Source organism: Agelaius phoeniceus, chromosome Z (genome assembly GCF_051311805.1).
Source record: "Agelaius phoeniceus isolate bAgePho1 chromosome Z, bAgePho1.hap1, whole genome shotgun sequence".
Classification (NCBI taxonomy): Eukaryota; Metazoa; Chordata; class Aves; order Passeriformes; family Icteridae; genus Agelaius; species Agelaius phoeniceus.
In genome coordinates, this window is record NC_135303.1 from 70529916 (window position 1) to 70557124 (window position 27209).

Below are 27209 nucleotides of genomic sequence, written 5' to 3' on the forward strand. Positions count from 1 at the left end.
TTTTGTGGTTTTGAAATATGTAATTTTGAGGTCTATACTCAAGTAAGATTAGCTGTACAACCTGACTAAGGTAGAGAAAAATTACAACTCAAAATCTTGCTGCCCCTCTGCCCTGCATTCCAGAGAAGATTACAGTCTCATAACAAGACTCACAGGCAGGCTTCTGGGTGGTAGGAGAAAGGAAAGTGCCCGCTGCTGCTGAGGGTAGCAAGTCTAAAAGCCTCTTTGGTTTCTCCTAGGAAGTTAGGAGCTTTCTCCTTTTGCTCTTGCGAGAATCTGCTTAGCCCTTTGTCTTAATCACACTTACTGCAACCACTGTATCTGAAGTCTGGAATTACAGCCATGTAGTTTCCTGTACTGAAAACAATTCTCACTGATTCAAAGGGAAGACATGGCACTGAAAAGTTGCACAAGACTTATTCCCACACCATTTAAGTGCTGTATCTCCTGAGTAGACCTGAGGATAGTAGCACCCTCTTCTACATAGTTTTATGACCACTAAGTTCCCAAACTTTCCCTTTTCCCTAGCTCTTCTCTGTTCAAATGGTAATGTACCACTCATTATCTTGTCCTCCCTCATGCTGTCTTTGTATCAGTTCTGGTTTAACTGTTTCATTTTTCAGGGTTTTTTTTGTTGTTGTTGGCAGGGAGGGGGGAGAGGGGATTATTTACTTGTTTGTGTGTTGATTCTTTTTTTGCTTTTGTGTTTTTGTTGCTGTGGTTTGAACTTTGTTTTAGTTTGCATTTCTTTCCCTACTCCTGTTTAGCTGCTGTTACCACAGACTCTTAGTATCTGTGCACTTAGCTACTTATTTTTTTAACCTTGAAATACTATTTACCTTACAAACTTGGTGCAGGTTTCTCAGCAGTCAGACTTCAGTTGAGAATTTAGTATTCATATGGCAAAACACAGTTTCACTACTATTGAAATATCAACTCCTACTGCTTAAGAAAGGATTCTGAAAATTCATGGTAAGGCAAATGCTTTTTATTAGATACAATTTAATTTGATGAAAGAACTATGGAAATACTAAGCTAAACTACTCACACTGCATGCTAAACTTGGTAATGGTGTAATGGTAATGCTGTATGAAGTCCAGTAACAAAGGCTAATCCAAGTAAAACTGCAGCTACTACTAGTAAACAGTTTCTGTGTACCTCAGTTTGCCAAAAATTAGAACCTGAGAAACTGGCATTACCTACCTTTTTTTTTATTTTTCTTACCATTGGTGCGGGATATTAACCAAAAGTGCAAAATTTCTATTTGAGAATGCTTTCTTTCAGGGCTTTCTGTATACACACAAATCTGAGCCATCAATGAGGAAAGTTTAGCTTCTAGAAATAAATTAGAACAGAAAGCTGCAGATTTCTTCCTGTGCCTTCTTCCTGCATATAGCATTGTGGATGCCCTCAACTGCTTTAATTATGATCCATCTACTGTATTTCACAAGTCTTAATTTTGACATTCACCCATGATAATTTTAAACATTTGGAATAATATTAGAAACTATTTAATGAGTCATCATTACCTTCAGTCTTTCAAGAGAACACCATTTCTGCTGACAAAGCGTAACAAAATGCAACATCCCCCTTTGATAATAGTAGCAACTAAGAGAAGTCCCAATATAACACATGACATTAAGTGTAAGCCCTACTAGAAGTCAGACTCCCAGATTCTTTACACTCATATTTAAAACACATCCAGTTTACATATATACAGCCTGTATTCAAACAATTTAAAGTTTGAGCTGCAAATCACCATTTTGTGCCAATTTTTTAAATAGTGTTAAACTGCGGAGGCTAGATTCTCGTTCACCATCCTTCCACAAAATAATGAGGTGGTCAGCAGAGCATGTAGCCAATCCCAGTTCACCAAAGTACAGGAACATCTGCAATGAAACAACTATTATTACCATGACGCTTGCATAAGATGGTCAACTGCTTTATTTATTTAGTGTATAGCTGGATTAAACAAACATATGTATCTGAAATGGCTCTGCTTATAAACAGGAATACAAAATTACATACTGTATGTTAGAGATGCCATAAAACTGCTACACAGAAATAAACTCATTAGTCACTTCATACTGAAATATCTCCATCTAAAAAAAAGCCTTACAGATAGGTAAGTTAAAGGACAGAATTCTGAAGAAACTTGTTTCAAGTCAGCAGTAGAAGAGTGAATGACTTGCACAAACTCTGATCTGGTTTCTTGGGAACAGAAGTGTTCTGTTCACTGGGTACACTGTCCCCCCTCCCCCCTACAACACAGAGTTAGCAGCAGGCCTGGAAAGATCAAAGGACAAACAGCTGTGACAGACACATGCCTAGTCACACAGAGGAAGTCAAAGAAGCAAGAAACATAATACTGGAGGGAAGTACAGCACCAGAGGAAGGATTTTGCAAGACCAATGGAGCTAACAAATCATGAGTTAACCCCTGACTTCTGAGATCATCACAAGACTGCCTAAAATTAACCACTAACTGCAGTCCAACAAGACAGCCAATGGAACCAGTGATGTCACTATCGCATACTCACAATGCCCTAATTCTTCAGTTTGTAAAAGGGATCTGTCTAGGGGAAGCATTCAGGCCAAAACCTACCTGCCCTGGGAAAGCTCCCTTAGCTACAGGGTTCCAGCAGACACAGTCTGCCAAGTCCTCATCTTGGCCATCACATTTCATCACTACTCGACATTTTCTTCCTCAACAGCTCCCATATTCCCAGAGTTTAAAAAATCCATTCAAAATTTTCCATATGTAGAACATTGCAGGAAATCACATCCACCATCATCTCCATTACTCCTTTGCTCTGCATCTCAGCCAAGACCCAATGTATGCCTCTCACCTTCTCTGTTTCTCTTGCTGAATTACACACTATGCCCTCTTGCTTAGAGAGCAACTTTACAAGTGGTTAAGACCCCCCCTCCAACAGTTTTTCAAAAGAAAGATGGCAGAAAGAGAAAGAGAGCCTTGAAGAAATCCCTTTAGCAGAAAGGTTCACCTTAGCTATTAAAGAAAAGCTTTCAGGTTTTAGCAGCAGCAGTCTGAAATCCAGTCTGCCTCATGAATGCCTGTGAGCAAAGCTACTCCAGAACCACACTATCCCCTTCTGGCTGCCCTTCTCCCTGCTGTTGCCAAGAACATATGTAAAAGTCCACTGTAACGAAGTGCTTTGTTACTTCAATACCTTGAGACAGGAAAGTGTGGAGGGAAAATGCCATTTAAAATGAACACCCACTATTTTAGGCAGACAGAAGCATGGAACAATACTGCTAGTACTGCTTAAGTTAAAAGACCTCCTTAATGCTCACAGCACAGAGGGCTAAGAAATAACTCTGTGTGTTTTGGTTTCAGTTTTTTTTGTAGAAGCCCTTCTTTAGATTGTGAACTTCAGATGAAATCTGGGTCATGTACACGTTCTCAGCTGTATTGCCTGCAGTCTCTAAATGAAGCAAATACTCTGTGAGATTATCTCTAGCATTTATGTGCAAACACAGTCCTCAGGCATCAGTGAGCAAGTTGTCATTAGAATATTAAGTCAGTGTGTATACTGAGTATTTTCACACTGCACTAAAGATACCACAAAATGTGCTCCTAGCCTCCAGAGCCAAACAGTCAAAAGTTACAGCCCAAAAAACACTGTCAAATTTATGTTACTTACTAACACTCACTGCTTCTCATTCTTACTAAAGCTGACCTACCTGCACAGCTGATGAATGACCAATCAAATCACCAACCAGCTCCAAGAAATACACAGGTGTATTCTCCTGCATCTTCTTAGCAGCTTGGTTTGCCTGCTTGTTTGTCCTTCCAAATCCCCACATGTTGAAAAACCCTGAGAGGGGAAAAAAATCTCTTATTTTGATAAAAATCACAAATTTATTTCTTCTAGCTAAAGAGAGAACTACAAAAGCCACATAAAATCTAAAAGCTGAACACTCTGTATGGAAAAGACAAAAGCACTGTACTGTGCAGCTCTTTAGCATCTGGATTATTCATCTTGAGGGAAGAAGGAAACATAGCTACTTGTCCCACTTAATGTAATTTAAAAAACGTGCTGAATTACACACCTGGATAAGACAATATACAGATTTAGGAACAAATACAAAGACTTCCTAAAAGAATGAACTGAACAGCAAAGGTAGATGCAGGACAAGTTTATGCAGGTGTTTATTTTTGCTCTGCCCACCTAAATTCTTACTTGTGCAAAGAGCGCAAAAATGAGGCACCAATCTCTCCTCTGTATGTTCTGCACTACAGCATCTAAGTGCTGGCTCATTGCCTCCTTCCTTCAGCAAAACCTATCAGCAAATGTGGAGTGTAAAGATAGTACTTCACATGTTCCATTTAGATTGCACAAAAGTACACAGCCACAGCCCCAGAACTGTGTAATAGTATTGACACAAGTAAGAAGGTTGGGTTCTGTTGACAACACAGTTCAGACTTTATTCCCAATCCTTCCCTCAGCCCTATCAGCACATAAAACTAGAATTGTGCTAAATCATGGTCCTGGTTCAAGGGAGATAACTGGTGAGATGAACAGCTTCTCAGGGGATCCCTAAAATAAAAAGAGTGCAAATCAATAGCAGTATCTCCCTAAGGTTTTTTCCAAACATCTTAATTCATAGAAGTTATAAATTTATAATGTGAAACCAAACACCCCTTGTCACTATGTAGATCAGCAGCCTGTCACCAGCAATGCTGAAGATGGAATATTCCTGAAGATGTGTTTCTAAATCAACCTAGGCAGCAAAAATACATTTTCAAAAGTTACCAACAAGAGATGAATAGCTAGGTAAACAAGATACACCAGGAAAATTATTCACATATTGAACCAAAAAATTCCTACAGAAGAGCAACTGTGTTATTGTTCCCAGTCCTTGATACGAACTATACTGTCCAGAGCACCTGTCGAAGATCCCAGCTGCCAGTGTGCAGGGAAGCTTGGCCAAAGAGTAGCAAGTACTACGAAGGAACCGTCATTACTCAAGCATAAGCAGGAAATACACAGGAGATGGAAACAGGGTCAGGCCAGTTGAAAATACAGAGAGGCTGTAAGAGTAAGTAAAAATGAGACAAGGAAGGCCAAGACCCATCTGGAATTAAAACTGGCCAAGGGTGTCAAAGACAACAAGAAGGGCTTCTTCAAATACATCAAGAACAAAATGAAAACTAAGGATAATGTAGGCCTGTTCCTAAATGGAGGGAGGGACCCTGTAGACCAAAATGCAGAGAAGTCAGGTACTGTACTTTGCTTCAGTCTTCAGTGACAAGACCAGGAAGGAAGACTTTCCCTTGGTCAAGGAGGATTAGGTTAGAAGCCATCTAGGCAAACCTGACATTTCCAAGTCCATGGGCCCTGAGTGGATGCATCCACGAGTGCTCAGAGAGCTGGTGGACACCACTGCAAGGCTCCTCATGATCATCTTTAAAAGGTCATGGAGACTGGGAGACGTGCTGAGGACTGGAAGCAAGCAAATGTCACCCTGGTCTTCAAAAGAGAAACTACCAGCCTGTCAGCCTCACCTCAATCCCTGGAAAAGTGATGGAGCACTTAATTCTGGAGACCATCTCTATCTACATGGATGACAAGATGGTGATCAGGAACAGGCAGCAGTTTCAATAAAGGTAAGCCATGTTTGACTGACCTATTTGCCTTCTACAATGAAACAATTACTTGGATGGATGATGGGAAAGCAGTGGATATTGTCTACTTGACTTCAGCAGGGATTTCAACACTGTCTCCCAGAACATCCTCATAGACAAACTCAGGGATGTGGGCTGGATGAGTAGACAGTGATGTGGATCAAGAAGTGGCTGAACAACAGATCCCAGTGGCTCAAAATCAGTGGCACAGTTGGAGCCCTGTCACTGGCAGAGTCCTCCAAGGTTTAATACAGAACTGTTTAACTGTTTAACTTTAACTGTTTAACTGTTTAACTTAATACAGAACTGTTTAACTGTTTAACTGTTTAATACAGAACTTCATTCTTGACTTGTAAAAGGTGGAATGTGTCCCCTCAGTAAATTCATTGAGAACACAATGCTGGGAGGAGTGGCCAGCGCTCTGGAGTGCTGTGCAGCCCTTCAGAAGGACTTTGGCAGGTTGGAGAGATGGGCAGAGAAGAGCCATCTGAAAGTCAACAAAGGCAAATGAAGGATCCTGCACCTGGGGAGAAACAGCCTCAGGTACCTGGGGCTGACCTGCTGGGGAGCAGCTCTGAGGAAAAGAACCTGGGGGTCCTGTGGAGAAGAACCTGGTGGACAAGAAGCTGTCCATGAGCCAGCAGTGTGTCCTTGTGACCAAGAATGCCAATGGTATCCTGGGGGGCACTAGGAAGAGCATTGCAGGTCATGGAAGGTAATCCTGCCCCTGTACTGAGCCCTAGCAAGGTCTCCCCAGGAGTGCTGTGTCCAGTTCTGGACTCCTCAGGACAAGCAAGCAGGTCAAGCAGAAGGCTGCAAAAATTATGAGAGGACTGGAGCATCTGGATAGGCTGAGGACACTGAGCTTGATCAGCCTTGAGAGGCTCATCAATGTCTAACAGTATCTGAAGAGAGGTAACAAGACTATGGACCAGGCTCTTCTCAGAGGCGCTGAGTAGTAGGACAAGAGGCAATGGGCAGACACTGATGCACAGGAAATTCCACCTGAACAAGAGGAAGAAATCCTTTATTGTGTGGATGACTGAACACTGGAACAGGTTGCCCAGAGGTTGTGGAGTCTCCCTCACTGGGAATACTCTAAAACCATCTGGACACAATCCTGTGCCATGTGCTCTAGGATCACCCTGTTCGAGTAGGGAGGCTGGACCACATGACTCACTGTAGAACCTTTCAACCTTATCCATTCTGTGATTCTGTGGATGTCTTTACTTGGGGAAAATGCTCCCTGTAACACAATCAGCTAGCTCTGAGGACCGCAGTGCCCAGAGGCAGTATGTGAGTTTGGATACAGCTCCAAACTATGTCCCAATATAATTCTAAGTTCAAAGAGGAGATGTGGAAAACATTTTTTTTTTTTTGCTGCCAGCTGCTTATCTGCAAGCTTTCATCACAAGCTCCCTACTCTTGTACGGTATAGAATTCAATACTGTTTGGTACAAGGAGGAAAGGATCAAGGTTTGTCAGTTCTTTTTTTTTTTTTAACTGGCTCATACAACTGTAAATTTTAAGTAAGCTTTATGGCACAGAATTGCTTCAGCTGGATCTTCTATCATCCCATATCAGATCTTGGGAGTACTTGAACACCTACACTCTCTTCAGTTTCCCTCCCACACCTGTAATCAGTTGGTTAAACACAAGACATTATCTCTCTTTACAAAGCTTCTCTATTGCTATATGGTGAATACTGAGTTTTTAAATGTTCCTTTCACTCCCCACTACTAGCAAACCTGTCGGAACTGGTTCAGCTGGCAGCTGCTGCTTTTCTCTGAGTTCCCAAATGCGCACACTGCCATCTTCTGAACAGGAGATCAGCTGCCTGTAAAAACAGTTGGTAAGCAACACTAGCATGGATACTTACCTGTGCAAATCACCTTGTGATGCCTCTATGAAAGAGACATTAAGTGCCTCAGGTTCTATACAAGTTTACTAAAACTCTTAAATGTAGCAGGGTGTACAGATGTTCCACAGAAAATAAAATTCATTAGTAGCAGAACAAAGTATAACAGATATTTAGAATAAGTGGAAAAAAATAAAACTTTTCAACTCCGTATTAAAACCATGCCACTATGTAAACCAAAACACAACCAGTCTAGACTCTGCAAACACAGTTCCTCTAACTGGTTTCTGTAAGTTTACTTTCATTAAGCAAAGCCCTATTTTTCTTACAGAAAAATAATGAAAGGAAAGGTACTCTGTTTCATTACACATTTAGAACAGCTTAGCATACATGCAGTTACAAGACCAAGGCCTCAGTTTTTATCTTCTGGCAGATTTTGCCCCATTGAACAAGCACATAACGGGATCTAATACTATTATCTATAATATATTACAGCATATACATATATATGCAGCAACTTGTCCAAGTTGGCTGTCAAAAGTTCAAACTAGAAACTGCACTAAGAAACAAAAACTGCAAGTTATTATTTTTTGTTAAAACATTTAAAGTGTTATAAAATATTTAATGAAAAATATATGCTATATGCCTTTGCTTTCTACTAGCAAAATGCCATTAAGCTATATTTTCACAATACAAACAAAAGTGCTTCATCAAATCTGATTTTGAAAATAGCTGAGATATTTTCAGCCTGTGTACCAGCCATACTGGAATATAGGTTTTCCCACTGAATTACAATGACAAATTTTCCAAAATTAGATCAAAAAGTTCTACCTAATAAAAGCAGCTCAAACTGAAAATCAAGTCCCTGCCCTAGAAATCCAATGTAGCTTTGCAGTCTGTCTCTAGTCACCCTTCCAGGTTTTGCTTTTCTTTATTGCATTAACAAAATGTACTATGTTTTTTGTACCTGTTTGGAAGCTTCTCAATGTGCAGCACAGAGGAGTCATGAGCAGTTCTCTGGCAGGCAATCACACGCTTCATTTGAAGATTATATACGTATATGCCTTTCCCAACAGCAGCAAACACACACTGGAAAGAAAATTCAATAGAACAACTTACAGAATCAGATACTGAAGGATCACCTTGCATATAATGGATTTCCAATGATACTATGACCTAGCTTGTTTCTATCCTCATGTTATTGCTTTATCCCAAACATATGAAATTAGCAAGTTATAAAAAGAGATGGATTTTTTAAAAGCAAATGTGGGATATAATCCTATATTCTAAGCAGTAATTTTATGTCTGTATTTTTATCCTGTTCTTCAGGGTCTAAGCAGAAACTAAAGATACCAACCAATCAATACACTTCTGTAATTAAATGCTCATGTTCTTACAGTAAAATATTGTCCCATGTTTTGAAAAGCCCTTGTTTTATCAAGAAAAACTACTATTATTCTTAACTGAAGACAGAGATGGATAAAGAGACCTTGCTCAAGCATTTGAACTCTATTGAATTCAGAAAAGGAACTCTCTCATAGTAAAGCATTACACAATACTCCATTTTGCATTCAATGCTCTTCTTCAAAAGATTGCAGGCATTCCATCTCATAACCATCATGACCCTAAGACACCAGAAACAGTTTACAGATCTTTGGAACTGGACCGCTTCATGTCTTTTGATGAACTTAAAAAGGACAAGTGTACAATCCTGTGTATGTACACATGATTAGTATTCAGTACCAGAAAAGTGCAAAAGGTTTCCATTCAGTATATATTTGCAGTTTTGAACATGCCTTGTTTAGATGACAGTGTTCAGGAACATTTCCCTGAACAGCCAGCTTCTTTTACATAACCCAAACATTAATATCTGATATACAATTCACACTACAAGTCTGTCAACATTTTGTACAACTTGTAGCCTAGGGTCTTTTGACTAAAGTTTCCTGTATATATTCATCAATGTTTTCACATTGTTCAAAACTCTTTGTTCAGGTTTTTATTCTTTTTTTTTTCCTCTTACGTGTATCTGTTGTGGGAGCACTGAAGCTGAACAGATTTCTGATACCACCAATAGGAAATCAAGACAAAAAACAAACCACTAAGCCCCTTATCTTAGTTTTGCATAAGGTTCAAATGCAATGGCTTTCCACATAACTCTTCCAACTTGAGCCATACAATCTTAGAGCTTTGCAAAAGATGCTCTTCATGGAGCACTCTTCTAACAGGCAAGCTAAACACACATACCAGGACAGCAGATGTACTCCTCAGCACTGTTTCCTAGTTTTGAAAACCTTTACCATCCCATTTGTTTCTGAATCATGTTTTGCCTACAAGCCCAGTGTCAAACTAGACAAGTGTATCTTCTCCAACTACCTAACTACCAAGTCTGGAAGACAGAGAAAACATATATTTTATGCTATTTTTTAACATGAAAAGCAGTGGTCTGCTTTGAGATAGCACATTACAAAATAATATGTTAGACAAATACATTTCTGCACCACACTTTAAGCTCCTTGAGGAGCTTTACAATACAGACAGCACTACCTTAAAAGCACCTCCTATTCTGGTATGTAATACTAGAACCACCTTTTCTTCCCATCATTCAAAACTCTCACAATTTAAAAAAAAAAAATCACACCTATTTATTTAGTTCAGTCTCATGAATGGAAGACAGCAGCCCCAGATTCCACACTGAATGTTTTGAAAACTTCTGTCCTTCCTCAAATTCTTTCCTACTCCCTTAAAACACATCATATGTAGCTTTCAAGCATGGAATCTAAGTGTTCTGAAGCTAAATTACAGAACTTATCCTAAATAAAGTTCATTTTTGGCTCATTGTAGAAATAAGCATTAACAACAAAACCACTGTTTATCCCACCTTTAAGGGCAGCCAAATCTTTTTTGGCCCCCCAACTTCTCACAGTATTTCTCACTCCAGTGTTTTAGGAAAGTTCTATTCAGAAAGAGGCAAATGTGTCACGTGACTGTTTGGTCCTTACCCTATATTCAGGCTTTTCCACAGCTTTTATGTTTTTACAGCTTATATATCTGAATCCATTTCCAAGAATCTCTTTCTTAATCATTCTCAATAACGAACCTACAATGCCTCAAACAAAATCCCAGTGTACCTCAACATTGAAAGATCTTTTATTTTTCCACATTTAATTTTGTGAAATGTTGGTAACATTTCACAAAATTAAATATCAACCTGAGTATTTTTAGTGTTTGCTGTATGATAACTGAGTTCTAACTGAGTATTCTGACCAAGAATTTATCTCTAAAGCATGACTATAGTAGACAGGATCTTGGAAACATTTGAGTATACAATTCTGTATAGTCCCCCTGAACAGAAAGAGGAATATTAAGCATAGACATACGCCTACTCTTAAATAGTACCCCATAGTATTCTCACAGTAACCTCAGCTGTAACTGCTCAAGCAGGTGGATTACTGGGAAAACTGTATTTCCAGAAGCTGGACTACAAAAGATGATGCCATCAAAACACACATCCATTTTTACTTTTCTCTAGTGGTAGTTTAAACAAGTAATAAATCTTTATTAGTCAAAAAGAAATGCTGTTGTGACAGTCCATTATATTAGTTTCCATACCATCAACATATTAAACCCTTCATATAGGTCAACAGCAAATATTTTATATAAAAACCACTGACCATATAAAATAGCTGTGGACATTTAAAAAAAGTCTCTCATATTATAACAAGGAAACTGAAAATATAAACCACTCAGTCTTCTGTGGTAAGATCATCCTAGCTTACTTAAAGCAATTTACTCTGAAGCTTTTTACCTCCTCATCAGATGTTAAGTGTTGAACTGAAGTTTCATGTGGGCTTTGGGATAACTTTATTTCTGGTTGTACATCTGGATGGACAGAGTCCCAGAAGTTGCACTCAGATGCCTGCTTTGTCCAGTCAAGCGAATCCCAAACTATTAACTCACCTATATGAGAACCTGTCACAAAAGTCAAATCTGAACGGGAAAAAAAACACACATAGAAATCACATGATATTAAAAAAATAAATTTCACACAAAGCTACAACCCTAGAAAGACAGCCCAATTATGTATAAAGCTATGTACACTGTGCAGTGCATAACTGACTGGACAAAAACCTCTCTCTTTCAGTAAATACTCATCAAATTACCTAACATAGCTCAGACAAGTGCTCATGTAAAATTAGAATTAGGAAGAAGAACATTCACTGGCCACAGAGCACAGCACAGAGTTGCAAAGGCAAGTAACACCACCAGAAGTGTGTACAAATATTTGAACTTCATTTCTACATAAAAAGCCCTTCTATTCCTTGGGGAAACATCCCCCAACATCCCCCAGACACAACAAAGTACATCTTTGCCCTAAATAGAAATACTGATCACAAATTAAATGAATGAGTTAATGGCAATATTGAAGTAACTGCTCATGACTTTATCACACATGGAAAGGAACTTCTACAACAGTACTTAATGCAGGTAGCATCTTGTCTTTTTAAGCCAAACACTGCTTGCCTTTCATAATCAAAAAGAAGAAAATAATGGCAACAGTTAAGCTCAGAAACATGTACCATAGAACCCAAGTTTTCTTTTTTCCAGCCTGTTGTTACCTCTGTAACACAACCTCTTTGTGCCAGCCAGGCAGACAGAGATACAGCCAAGGATAAATAAACACTCTCTATCCCACCAGTAATACCTTTTCCTGGCTGTGGGGTTGCTCCATAAAAAAAAAAAAAAAAAAACAAAAAACAAAAAAAAAAAACAAAAAAAAAAAAAAAAAACAAAAAAAAAAAAAAACCAAAAAAAAAAAACAAAAAAAAAAAACAAACAAAAAAACAAACAAAAAAAGAAAAAAAAAATGGAAGAAGAAGAGTAGAAAGGGCTGATGCTTGCAGCAGAGCAGACAGAATTTCAGGTATTATTTCAGTATTACCCTAATGAGCAGCATAGATCATATCAGCTTCCAGACCCTCTCTATAGAGGCTCTACATGCAGGCTCACATCTGCACACTCAGAATCTCCAGTTACCTTAGGACTACAGCTGCAAGGGATATGGCATTGCATATCCCATTTTAAGAATAAGAAGGAACAAGACAAAAAAAGTAGCATTTTTAACTTTCACAATAGAAAGACCAAGAGTTCCATTATTTCCATCAATGACATTGACTCTTCTACATTACAACTCGTCTGGTTTCATTTCACTGTTAATCCATAAACAAAGAAAGTGTACTTTGTCACATCACTACCTTTGCAGCTACACAAAAAGGTACATCCACTAGTTACTAAGTTTCACTCCAGTTAAAACTTTGGTTCAAATAACAACTCCATGGGTGAAATATCCCACTGGTAACTAACAAAACCAGTAATATTATAAAATTATTCTTACCATTAACACTGACTAATGATGAAATGTTATCCTGATGGTCAACAAGGCGCTTTACTTCAAGAATATTCCAACCTTCATACCCATTGTTAGAAGCACTCAGCCTAAAAATAACTTCAAAGATAGAAAAATTGTCTAAATAAGCTTTTTCATTTGGAATAAGATGGAGCTATGTTTAAATAAAACAACATTTTCAGAGACACAAATTAAACATTGTGAGACCATATAAGAGCCACTTATAATCAAAAAACAGGAAGCCCTTACTTCAGTGTTACCATTAAGGCCTCAGCAAATATAGGATAAAACACTTCAGCCTAGTAACTCGGAAATTCAGAGAATTGGTCAACACCAGAAGTGAAAAGTATCAGACACCTTTATGGATAAGCTAGTACAAGTGAAATATGTTTTCTTGAGGACTCATCTATGTGAAACAATAACATTCAAAAACAATTAATATTAATATCCTCTAGTAAAGCAACCAATATTGTCAGAAATTAAGACTTTATTTTAATCGGTCTTGGAATTTCTTTTCTATCTCAAGGGTACTATAAAGCTACTCATTATAGCCTTGGATAGTTAGAGATCATTAATACCTCAAAATTCAGATCCCAGGATAAGGAAGCTCTAGAGAATCTGAATATCTTGACAACTCAGATAAGCAATTCCAGACCTTCTCCAGAAGAACAAATGTCAATTGCCATAATCAGATCTGGACAGGTGGCACTGAGGGAGCTGACAGAAGAGCTCACCAAGCCAATCACTGTCATTTATCAGGAAGGTCCCAGTCAAATAGAGGTTGGCTAATGTGATGCCCATCTACACGCCTGGTTGTAGGAGGACTGAAGGAACCACAGGCCTGTCAGCCTAACGCCAGTGCCAGGTAAAGTGATGAAACAAATTATCTTGAGTGTAATCACACAGCACATACAGGACAACCAGGGAATCAGGCCCAGACAGGATGGGTTTAAGAAAGGCAGGTCCTGCTTGACCAATGTGAGCCAGTGGGTGCCAAGGTGGCCAAGAAGGCCAGTGGCATCCTGGCCTGCATCAGCAACAGTGTGGCCAGCAGGGCCAGGGCAGCAACTGTCCCCTTGTACTCCACACTGGTGAGGCCACGACAACCACTTCAGGCGACACCTCAAGTTCTGTGCTCAGTTCTGGGTCCCTCATGTCAAGAAAGATATTGAGGTGCTGGAGTCTGTTCACAGAACACCAACAGAGTTGGTGAAGAGTCTGGAGTACAAGTCTTATGAGAAGAGAGCTTGGGTTGTTTAGCATGGAGTAAAAGGAGACCTTATCACTTCCTACAACTACCTGAGAGGAGGTCATGCCAAAGTGGGCATTGGCCTCTTCCTACAGGCCACAAGTCACAGGAGAAAAGGAAGTGGCCTCAAGCTATTCAAGGGGAGGTTCAGGTTGGACATCAGGAAGAATCTCTTCACTGAAAGAATAATTAGACATTGGAATGGGTTGCCCAGGGATGTGGAGCAGTCAGCACCCCTGAAGGTGTCCAAGAAATGACTGGATATGGTACTTAGTTCTATGGTAGTTGACATGGTGGTAACTGGTCAAACCTTAGACTCAATGATCTTGGAAGTCTTTCCCAATCTTAGTAATTCTATAATTCTAAATACAGAAACATTTTGTTTTGTATATGATGCATATTTCCAAAAACTCTTGAGTAAGATTAGTATAATCTCCTCTTTGTCAATGGTCAAAGAAAAAACATTGCTGACTACACCCTAATACCATTTACTTTTCCTATAAAATTTCAGCAGAGTGGTCTTCAAACATATCTCTGATAAGCAGCTCTTATGGAAGAGCATGAACACTGGAAAATGCAAGATACTCACTTAGCTCTTTGCCAACTGCTGCTGCAACACAATTTTTGGGCAATTCAACCAAAGCACTGATGCCTTTGAAAAAAGGGGGAAAAGAATATTGATTGATCACAAGAAAACACAACAAACTGCTATTTATTAATAAAATTCTTAACAATCTGCTTTCCACTTATCAAAACCAAAGTCTACTGACTTAAGTTAAATGACATCAGACATGAACAGTTTATCTCAAACAGAGGTAAGGTCTGGAGTTTTGTTCTGAATCAGAATTCTGAACATCAAAATTGTGGTGAAGCTGAAATTAAATGATCTTTTTATTTTACATATAATTAAGATATTTGTGTTCTAATGCTGGATAGTATTAAAAACACCATGACAATTATTGCGGCTCTAAACACAGGCACTACCAAAATCAGATACTGATACTATCTCAAGCATGCACAATTCTAAAATAACGTGCAGAGCAAGACAAAGAAGAATAAAGCATATGATAAAATGCCCAGCTTGCTATCTTCTGTTTTCATCCTGCACAAAATTTCCCCACCCTCTGACAAAGCACCATTAGAGGAAAATTCCTCAAGGAATAAGCAACCTCTTTCCCCACAAAGGAAGTCAGAGATCAGGACAGAAGAGAGGGCCCATGCCACACATTCCGTTGATTCCTTGTACCAAAGTTTCAACAGCAGTCCATACTAAGCACCACAGTCCAACTGGTATTTAGCATGATATTTCACATTGAACCAAAAGAACTATTAATACCCTCAAGGACTTAGGAGGCTTTGCCTACCAGTACTTTATTCTATGACAAAAATAAGGCCAATATCAGTTCCACCTTTGAATGTGATTCACAGCTTCGTAAGCATCTTGGTAAAGTACAGCAATAACATGAAAAATTTTCTTCACATGGACAGATAATATAGAAGTTCACTAACAGAAAAGCATGATTGACAGTGATTTCTGATTATTATATTCCTATCGAAACATGCATTTTCTACATCAAAAGTACTGATTCTTAACAATAAAAAAATAGTCTTTACTGTCCTGCTATTACAAATTTTCACTCTAGAAACATAATAAAACTCCCACTCAATCAGACAAAAAGCCAGTCAAAGGATCTGGTACATGTTACAGCAAACAGATGAATCAGTATCTGAGCTCTAGCCCTGTAGTTCAAGATAATGTACTGTACTAGTTACTGAGATATTCTAAAATTCACACAGCACAGAACATTAAAAGAGGTCTTAGTTCAGAAACTATTAAATTTGACATTTAAAGAAATAAAGAGTGGCTCTAATACATAATGTTATCATTAGAATTAAAATGAATTTGCCAAGTTGGTTTTGCATCATTATACAGATCAATTTTACTTGCACTTTAACAACTATAATGAGTAATTTCCATTTTTACCTGCATCAGTAAGATGACTGGTCTTACACAAGAGATCTAATTTTTGGTTCCAAACACATAGATCACTCCCTCCAGACAACCATACATTCAGTCTTTGAAGAACTGTCAAACACTGCAGAACAAAAACCAGATATATGTCTCCTGCAAAAGTTCTTCAGGGAATTTTTCAGTGAAACGATCATGAGCTTTAGTTAGATAAATCTGTAAGTACTATGAAATACAGTATCAAGGTCTCTGAGAAATACATATTTCATTACACACTAATATGTTAAATTTTTCATCAACAGTGCAAAAACTTTAAATGTTGTAGGCTGCCTTTTCCAACACAGTAATAAAACCAAGTCACACCACTACCTCTGATCTACCTCCTCTCAAAAAGAAAACTGAGGTATTAAGAGATCCAAAACCAAATTAAGAATTATGCCCACTTCTCAGCCATTATGTACCTATTCTTAAATAAAGCAATGCCATTCATTCTAACAAACCTGCCCACATGACCCATGATCCAGACACAATAGCTTAATGTATAAAACAAAACAACAGACATTCATAGGGATTCATTCTTCAGTACCTTTACAGTGGACTGGAAACATGACACTTTTTGAACCTGTCTGCCACTAGTGCAGTCCCAAACCTGTCTTTATTCATTAAGGAAACTGAAAGGTTTCTATGTATCATAAATGAAAATGCTGTTTTGGTAACTAAATGACAGATTAGGAGAGAGGTACGCAGACTCAGTCTCCCAAACCCTGACAGTCTTCTCAGTATTTGGCCTAAATGATATATTCATAAAGGCCAAATATTTATATTCATAAAAGGCCTGTTATGGATTCATTTTTTTTGTGGCAAGGGATGTATCTACATGTGAACAATAACTAGTGAAACCCCTGTGTAATCCAATTACACCTAGTGGGTATGGGTAGCCTTCAAGTTTTGAGATGGGCTGTAGCCTGTGTCAGTGCTATCTTTAGAAGTAAAAGCCACAAAAAGTCCATAGAATTTTAAATTCTCTCCAGATCAAAGGATACAATAACTGTTCTATCAGCTGATGCTGTTATAATCAAGTTAGTTTTTTTTTCAGCAACATCTGATGAAGAAAACGGTGCTATAGCTGTAATTTTGTGTGTGTGGCCATGAAGTTCATGAAGTTTTTCTCCAGTCTGAAAAATAAAAACATGGAAAACTAAGGTTAAAATAGGAAAATGCCTACAATAGCAGAAAATATAGGTATTAAATTACTTTTTAAAACAAGAATTACTATGAGTTTAAAACTGCCCTGTCTTAAGAAATGTAAGGATTTTCTACTTACTACCTTCAGTACTGTTCAAGATCTTAAATGAAATAACACACTATGAGTAAGTTTAAAGAAGTAGTACACAATGGAAATTATTCTCTGAGTAAAAAACCTCTAAAAGCCCTTAAGAATACAATTCTGTATTAAACTCATTTAATTTTAAGGCAAATATTGGCTAATCATCCTTCTTAATAAATCCTACACCAATTCAGATTTGTTGACAAACCCTTAATTGAAAATGTATTTTTTTTTAATTTTAACTATTGGAAAAACCTGACATATATTTATGGCCAACCTCCTGCCAGATTTACTTACTATGCTCATTGTCTATAGATTCAAGTGGGTGCTTTAGACAACTACAGCTATTTCTACTAACATTTTAAGTAAATGGAAAAATCCTACAAACAAACAAGCAGAAACAAATTGGCATTTCAAAAATACAGCTAAAATACAGGGTAATTTTAACTGCAAACTTCCTGACAAATGTGGATTAATGTTTTAAATTAAAAGTGCAAAGATTTGCTTTAACAAACACAATAGAATTCCCACAAAAATAGAAAATGGAACTCAGTTCATAAAGCTGGATATCCAAATGAGTTTTACGTTTACAAGCTGCTCAGAATACTGCGCATATAAATTCACACACGTGGGTTTTAATACTAAAATCCCTTTACTTTTACAAATTATAGAATTATAAAAAGCTTTCAAAACCAGCAAAGCACTAGCAGAAACTGCTCAAAAGTTTCAAGTCTCTCCTTCCGACCATTATAAATGTCACAGAAATTTTTCAGAATTAGTAGCTCTGCAACAATTCTTATTTATATTTAAAAGAATATTTTAAGTCTGCTATTTTTTCTTCCTCAATTGAATGACTGATACATTGCAGAACCTTCATACTTCTTACTAAACAATGTAACTCATATACTAGACTTCCTTAACCTAGGTCTAACGCTCATTGGTTCTCTACAGTGCTGTCAATGATACAGAGAAACAGAGCAGTAGAGCAAAACAGCAGGTGTCACACTTACAGAGCACTATTTGTATGATAAAACTAATGTCTTATTAAGGTTTTCAAAAGTTGTAAGAAGATTTTTTATCACAGCAAGCAATTAAGGGCATGTTCATGCATGGCGTGAAATGTTTAATTCCTACTGTCTTTGGAATCTTTTAAATACAATTTTGTGATAGCTCTCCATTAATCAGTCATACTAAAGAGGAATTACTAATAGAGTGACTGAAATGTATTTAAATCTTAAATGTATATAAAAATCCTGGCAAGTTTGGGATCTTGCTACATATTTGTTGAGTTACTAGTCAGCATTTCAGCATTTACAGCAAACACAGAACATACTTTCAAAGAGTAACTAAAGTCACAACTTCACACTTCTGCTTTTAAACAGAAAAACATTTTCAAACAGTAGCTCTGCAGCAATTCTTATTTATTCCGCTTTTTTTGCTCCTAGACATTTCCACCTCTTCTCTACAATATCTACCCTGTCCAGAGCAGACAAGCCACCCCTAAAAAAGACAGCTAACCTGAGCATTCCACAGAAATATGATTCCATCATCTCCTGCAGATGCAAACCTGGAAAAAAACCAAACCAAACAAAGAACCATAACAAACTGAAAACTTCATTATAGCATAATGTAATGGAAAAGCAGTAAATACTTACAGAAGTAAAAATATTTACAAGATATATCAGATTCAGTCTTTAAAGAAAAAACATGCATTTTAAATCCTAATTACAGTTTCTAAACTGAAACAGGGTATTTAAATAGGTGATTATCAACATATACCTAATATAAGAACAAGACTTAAGAATTCCAATAGTGTTATAAAATGTCTTCACGGGTCACCTCGGTCTTTTTCAGTCATGATCACCATCATCTATAACCTTGTCTGTTTCCTGAAGGAGCAAAGAATGGTCAAATGATCAAAAAAAAATCTATTCTTAAAATGTGTTATGAACTCTGTTTAATTTAATGTGTCAAAGGCTAGAGTATTACTTGCAATTTTATCTCAGTCCAGTTTTTGGAAGACTCTTGCTGAGACTTAGCCTTCTTTAGTGATCTTCCAATCAATATGAGCCTTACTTCATGTTTAAAAAGTACAAGAGCAAAGAAGAAAAAACCCCAAGAAACCAACCAGCTTTCTGTTACATTCATAGAGGATTTATTTAGTATCTTCAAAAACCAATATGAGAAAATTTTCCACTCACTGGTTTTAGCTGAGCCACTGAGAAAACAAGAAAATCCTTCTGTAAAATTCTCACTAAGATGATATTATCTAAAGACCTGAAGCGTGAAACTTGGCTTACAATAGTTGACAAAAAGCTCACAATGGAATAGCTGCAGAAACTAAACAAAAACATTTCAGAAGCTTGAGTAACAATAGTAGTCTTACAGAAAAGAATTAAGTGAAAAATATTATCATGTGTTTAACAATATAGAAAATACCATATTCTTGATAAATAAAATTTAGAATTACTGCCAGTAACAACTGAAACAACTCTATTAAACGCCTCAAACTCTCAGAATACTAACCAGCTACACAATTCACTCATTATCCATATACTATTTCACAACCTATCTTAAACATCACCACTAAGGCTTTAGTTTTACAATGATTATCATTATTTTAGCTTTAGTAATTTACCTGCCACCAAATAACAAAGCCCAAAATGGAAAAAGACTTCTTTTTATAAGACTGCATGTGCAAGCTAAGAATACTGTGGTGTTTCTACAAAGATGAATTACACATATTCAGTTTACATTTGAGAAAAACATACTTTGATAAAGGGTTATTTTACTAAGTTGTCTGGGAAAAAAAAAGACTGAAGAAACCACAGAAGATTCTTCCATTTTTATATGAATCTTCTGGTGGACTACTACACAGAAAAATAAATGTTATAAAAATGCATGTAACTTTCCTGACTATATATATATATATATATAGTCAGGAAAGTTACATGCATTTATATATATATAACATTTAAAATAAAAACTGGCAAGCTAAAAATCCTCCATGGAGTCTTCTGTGAAATTTTATTTATGTATATATATAGATATATATAATATTAGAAAATAAGATTCTGTGGGCATTTCTGAACTGGAAGAGACCACTAGCAAGGTCTCTTCCAATCAATGTGCATGGGGAGGAAGAGAATCTTCAGAATCTTCCATCACAAAACACCTATAGGATATAAAACAAACTCTAGGCCATGTTAACTTCATGCAGTGTATTGATGACTATATTAGAATTTCCCTTCTGTATATCTAATCAGTAAAAGATATAAATTACTACATCTCCTTAACAGAGCTAATCTTGCCTATTACTTATGTTCTTAGTCACTAACATTTTCTATTTAATTCTCCACATCAGTCAAGAGTCACTACATTTTATGACTGAATAAAGACTCCGCAACCTTACTTTTAAAGCAGAAAATGAATCCTTCTCTCATAGAATTATGTTAAATTAAAGAACATGCAAGGTAAATTTAGAAAAAACTAGAATAGAAATTAGTTTGTAATGTACAACTATCATAATTCATTCTCTCAGTCACACTTCCTAAGTGACAAAGGTAAATACAATTATTTCATCTTCTTAACCAGTTTTCCAGTTTTTAGATAACTGTCCTCAGAAGATAGATAACTCAGTCTTCAGAAGTTACAGATAGAGATTGTTAGGAAATATACAGAAAGGTGCATATAGCTGAAACCTGAAGGAGAGAAACAAAGGAACTATCAGTTTCAAAGAAGTATAGCAAGTTGAACCAGATCAAACTGGAAGAGACACGTAATGCATAGGTCAGGCATACAGTGACTTTTGCTAAGCAGTCATTCTGAAAAAGTAGCTAAAACTTTAAATCTTGCAAAGCTAAAAAAATTGCATTAACCAAAGCTCAAGTGAATTTAGCACTATAGCATCAAAAGAAGTGCAACAAAAGATCAGAAAGAAAGGAAAAGCAACACCCATTGTTGAAGATGTCATGTCCAATTCTACAGCACATCTGTAGGAGTCTATTACATTCCTTCGTAGAACCAGAAGGTAAAACAACAGCTATCCTCAATTCAGAAACACAGGACACATGCATCCTGTCAAAACAGCAGCAGACTGCATATTGTCCTGTAAGAATCTATGCATGTACAGAAGGCAGCACTCAGACCAGGAACAGACTGAAAAAGAACAGATGAATTAGCTAAAGGCAATTCTTACAACAAATGAATCTGTACTGAGAAACATAACATAATGACCATTATTTTCTCATTAAAGTTTGACTTAAAAGAGAAGCCAAAAGATACAGTAACACAGGAAGAAAAGGGAGTATTCATCCCTTGACTTAACACCAGTTTTTCAAGCTCTCACCCCCAAAAGTAAAAACACAGGATTAAAATGTTACTACATTTTTACAAACATATTGCCAAGGACACTGTGAAACAATGTGAAATGGCATTTCATACCTGAAATCATCTATTTGCACTAGAAATCGTACTATATCTTGATGACCTTTCAACACAAGGAGCTCCGTGTAAGGATTCTGTATTTGCTCTTCACCAATTGTCTGTACAGAGGATTTCTAAAATTCATAAAAAAGGAAGTAAATTTATTTTGTACTAACATAATTATTTTCATCAGGTCTTTGTAATGTCTAACAGTCTACATACAGACCCATGTGTAAAGTTTCTGAAATACCATTTTGCTTTAATGAAAATCATAATATAATTTCCTGTTATTTCATATAAATAATAGCTTTCTATAGAATGTATTTTAAATTACAATATAGCATTTTCTTCTCAACAAAAACATTCTGTACCAATTTAATTGCTGATACAGTGAGATGAAAACCAGCTCAGTTATAAGCTGTCATGTGAAGCCAGCTTCATGACTCAATTCACCATACATTCAGTCTGTCATTAAATTACACCTCTTATGAGATGGCTGTGAACCTCTCATATCTTTCATCTACTGTTCAATGTTAAAATCCTATATAAAGACAACATATTTAAAACAAACAAGAACAAATGCTGTTTTGTTGCATAATACGTAAATCACCCACTGGTACTCTATTCACAAAATACCACAGCAAACTGCTTTAAAAAATATAGAGAATGATTAATCATTTTATAGAACAGCATCTGCAATTACACCCAACTAGACTATTAATTAAAAGAACAATTGATCACTTGGAGCAAGCTGATCACTAGGTAGGGTCAATAAAATACTGCATAGAGCTGCATTTTTAAGGCAGAATAGTTCTGCCAATCTCAATCGTCATTTTATTTCAAGACAACCTTTTTGTAATTAAGATCTTAAACATTCTGAAACAACTTGCCAGACTTTTCTTTAACCATCTAAATAGTGACAGCACTCTCTCCCTTCTAGATTTATTTTACACAACAGTCAACATCATACTATTTCCAAGATTGTCCTTTCTTTGAGAACTTCAACAGAATGTACACTGTAAAAACAGCAACTACAGAACACTGTGCAATATCCATCACATGACACATGAAAGACAAACATGTCATCCTCAGAAACTTGAACTTTTTCTTGCAGGATTAATAAATTATTTTCTATTACTTTGATATTGGTACTACGATATTATTCCTCAGGAACTAAGAACAACATAGTTAATAAATATGGATAGAAAGAAACCTGTTGTTATTTTAAAAATGAAGAGTTTTTAATTTTTAAATGAAGCTCTTGTGATTTTATATTGCTTTTGTGCTACCTGATGCAATTCATGAAGCAACTGTTCCTCATTTTGTGCAATCACATGAGAACAGCAGCTCCCCTTTAAGATAATGCAAGTAGAATCTGCATGGCTGTAATAACAAATTAAATAACTTGGAGTTCATTCATTATAAGCTAATCAAAACCACTCCTTTTAAAAAATTAGAGTTCTAAAAATCCTAAGGAAATTTCAGTATACCAATACTACAATCAGAAAACATACATTCAGAAAACAATTTTAACACCATTCTGAAAAACTCAGAATTTGTATCATTAACATCCCAATTTTACAGTCTGATGTTGCTTCCTATTCAATACAAGATGGTGTTATTTCTTTTGAACAATATGTCTAATCTTAATTCTAACAATGCCTGTGAATACTGAAAGGTACAGGGCTGGTAAGGTACTTATATATGAGAACAAAATAACATCTTTTTCCCCAGAAATGTCATACAACAAGTTATGCTCTCTTCAGATCTTCATTAATATTTACCCAAGTGTTGGGTTACATGAAGGTTCTTTCTCTGAAGAAATCTATTTTTTTATACAAACTACTAACTGGATTCTCCTGTACCAACACCAAATTTCTGGAGGTAAAATCTGGATACTGATGTTAATGGAATCTATTCCCAACATGCATACTTTTATGCATGACCTGCAAGCAACATTACAGTAATCAGGAAAAAAAAATTCATCTCACCCTAAAAACTTCCCAAGATGTGAAGCATTTAAAAAGTGGGATTTTCAAAAGCTATTCATGAAGAGCACAGATACAAGAGTACACAGGAATACTGATGTATGGATCATAGAGCATGACAGATTAGCTCCTATAGACCACGATGATCCTGCACTGAAGTGCTCCCACCACAGAGCCACCATGACTAAGATAACACCATGGCTGGCCACCAACTGAAGAGATTCGGATTCCACAGATAAAAAAAAAAAAAAAAAAAAAAGAAACAAGTAAGGAGAAATTTCCATTTCACAAACTTAGGACAGCTTTGCCAGAGGCTCCCTCTATTCACCCAGTGCAATGCCACTCTAACACATCTGCCTGAAGTCAAAGCACATGAAACAAGCAACTTAAGTCCACAGCCCACACACTGCTGTGGGCTTTCTTACCTATTGAAGAACTAATGGTGATGAAGATTATTAAATGAAACAATATTACACCATGCAGGATGGAAAAGTCTAGGGACTAATCCTCAGGAATACTTGTTCTTCAGATTTTCAGCTGAGAAGCAAAATTAGTACTATTGTTCCACAACTCTGTGAGAGCAAAACAGTGCTGGACTGGATTTAACCGAGGCATTAATGGCAGAATGGAAGAAGCAGGCCACACCTTGATTTATGCTCATGCTTTATTAAATCACAGTATACAAACCAAAGCTGAAGTCAAACTTTGGAGAGGGACACACAATAATGTGGTTTTCTAGCACATCTTAGAAAACTGCATCGTATTTCCCTATCCTCCTTTTAAAAACAACTGCACACAAACCTGCAAATGTGACTGCAATCCAACTGGCATTTTGACTGATGACAAAAGTCAGAGGTATTTCCACACATCATCATTCCAACCTGGTGCAGACCCAAATTAAGTACTGACCCTTAAAGTCAAGCATAATATTGGCATAACTTGCTCATGAGCAGCAACTGAAAAACAATTATTTCCTCATACATGCCTAGATTACAAAAGCACTAAGTGCATGGAGTGCAGCGATACTTTTAATTAACTCTTGTTAAATCCATGCTGAGAACTTCAGCAGACTCTTAGAGACACGAAAATTCCAGAAATTTCTCCGTCTAATCCAGTAACATTACTCTTAATCTGAGCAGCAGCAAGGATGTCAGTGTATAGTACACTCCACAACAAAGCATATTTAATGGATGAGGTACTAAGAAGAAATGCTGGTAAGCTACTACAAACTACTGTGACACATAAATAACAACTTACTGCCTATAACTTACATTATCGACCTCAGAGTCCTGAAAGCAGGACTTGCAAGAACTGCACGAAAGCTACACACCAAACTCCCACAAAGCAGGAGCTTAGCTCGGTCGTTCTGCTGTTCACAGAATCAATTAGGTTTGAAAAGACGCCTGAGAACGAGCCCAGCCTATGATAAACACCACCCTGTCAATTAGACCACGGCACTGAGTGCCACGTCCAGTCCTTAAACACCTCGAAGGATGGTGATTACACTACCTCCCTGAGCACTCCATTCCAATATCCAATCACTCTTTCTGTGAAGAAATTATTTCTGATGCTCAGCCTGGATCTCCCCTGGTGCGGCTTGAGACTATGTCCTCACCCTGTCACGGGTTGCTTGGGACAAGACACCAACTCCCAGGGCTACCCTCTCTTTTCAGGTAGCTGGAGAGAGCGACAAGATCTCCCCTGAGCCTCCTTGTCCCCAAGATAAAACCAACGGAGCTCCCTCAACTACTCCACACAGGACCTGTGGTCCAAACCCGGCACCATCTCTGTTCCCCTTCTCCCGACACGTCCCAGCACCTCAATGTCCTCCTTGAACTGAAGTGCCCAGACCTAGTCGCAGGCCTTGAGGTTCGCCTCTGTGCTTTCCCAGCTCCCCTGTTTCTCTTCGAGGACGCTCGTAATCCGTTCTATCAGACCGACTACCTCGCAGGCCGAGACCCGGCTCGGAGCACGGCCCATCCCGGGGCCAAGACCCACCCAGCGGGAAAGGCCATAGCCCAGCGCATCCCGACCTCACGGCATCACCAGCCCCAAGCGCAGGGCTCCGCAGGGAGCCGTCTCACCTCGGCCAAGCCCTGCGGCTCCCGGCCGCCGCCGATCAGCCAGCGCAGCATGGAGAGTGGACCCAGGGCCGCGTCCGGGCCCTCCTGCGGCACCGGCGGGGCGGCAGCTGAGGGACAGGCTGCTCAATCGAGCTCCGCGCGGACACCCGCCCGCCGGCGGGCGGGGCCGGGCGCGGCCGGAGCAGTCGATGGCCGAGCGGGTGCGCCGGAGGGTCGCGCCGGTGTTACTGCGCGGCCTCGTACGGCGGGCAGGTGAAATATTTACTGGCCTTTTACCTCGCTGTCTTCCGACGTCAGAGAAGATTTATGCTATTACCTTTTGCCATATTACCATATTGCGTATTACCACATTATAGTTATCTTATTGCCATTTTGTTGTGACGGTCGTAAACTGTTTCTTGAAGCGGAATGAGCACCAAAATATTTTCTAAGTAACAGATTTTCCTTGGCTGGGGCTGTTTCCATCCTCCTTCGCTATGTGATGCTTCTGACAGAATGAAGTGACAAACATGGGTAAACTCACCTTATTCACTGTCCTGCTCCTCTGCTGCCCTTCACGGAATCCCAGAGCGCCGGGATGGGTCGGGTTGGAAGGGACCAGAGTCGGTCACCGGTCCAACCTCCCTGCTCAAGCAGGGTCATCCCAGAGCACACGGCACAGGATTTTGTCCAGGCAGCTCTTGAGTATCCCCAGGGAGGGAGACTCCACACCCTCTCTGGGCAATCTGTTCCAGTGCTCAGTCACTGCACAATAAAGTTCTTCCTCATGTTCAGGTGGAACTTCCTGGGCATCCGTGTCTGCCCATTGCCCCTTGTTCTACTGCTTGGCGCCACTAGGAAGAGCCTGGATCCATCCCCTTCACACTCTTTAGACAGCTATAGACATTGATGAGGTGATGCATTAATCTTGGAAGACTTTTGAGTTTTAGATGAATGTGTGGCAAAATCACAAAACCCTTCCCAAAAGGCCACACAAACCCTGTTCTTGAGCAGACACAAGATACCGTGGAGGTGTACAGATGTGTCCAACAGGCACCGCTCTCAGCATCTGAATATACACAGGTCACTTGCCCTGGTGGCTTTTTGCCAACATTTTTTCAGGTAACTCCAGACAATGCCTGAGATTTCCCATAGGGAAGGAGATTATGGTGCTTTTCTAAGTCACAGAATCATTGAGTGGTTTGGGTTGGACAGGACCTTAGGGTTCATCTAGTTCCAACTTCTCTACCATGGGCAGGACCATCTTCCACCAG

The 27209-nt window shown here is 38.2% G+C and overlaps 1 protein-coding gene across 1 annotated transcript; it reads right to left on the reverse strand.

The window, feature by feature from the left end:
* Positions 1 to 972: 972 nt before the first annotated feature.
* On the reverse strand, positions 973 to 26115 carry WDR41 (WD repeat domain 41). Its single transcript, XM_054651667.2, has 13 exons — positions 25957 to 26115; positions 21903 to 22018; positions 18978 to 19026; positions 17176 to 17307; positions 16719 to 16781; positions 16148 to 16259; positions 14753 to 14815; positions 12903 to 13013; positions 11316 to 11497; positions 8475 to 8596; positions 7398 to 7486; positions 3705 to 3838; positions 973 to 1889 (listed from the first exon to the last, which is right to left on the reverse strand). Exons 1-13 carry the CDS (start codon positions 26005 to 26007, stop codon positions 1737 to 1739), a joined length of 1377 nt encoding a protein of 458 aa, XP_054507642.2. The 5' UTR covers positions 26008 to 26115; the 3' UTR covers positions 973 to 1736.
* Positions 26116 to 27209: the final 1094 nt, after the last annotated feature.

Bases quoted from the DNA above. Each gene is read 5' to 3' on its own strand.
- WDR41 (XM_054651667.2), bottom strand. From the start codon at position 26,007: ATGCTGCGCTGGCTGATCGGCGGCGGCCGGGAGCCGCAGGGCTTGGCC. The intron at 16,782-17,175 runs GTATCCTTTGAT...GAATAAAGACAG, and splicing joins CAGCTGATAGAACAGTTATT to GTTTGGGACTGCACTAGTGG. The intron at 8,597-11,315 runs GTAAAAAGCTTC...TTTTCTTTCCAG, and splicing joins ACTTAACATCTGATGAGGAG to TGTGTGTTTGCTGCTGTTGG.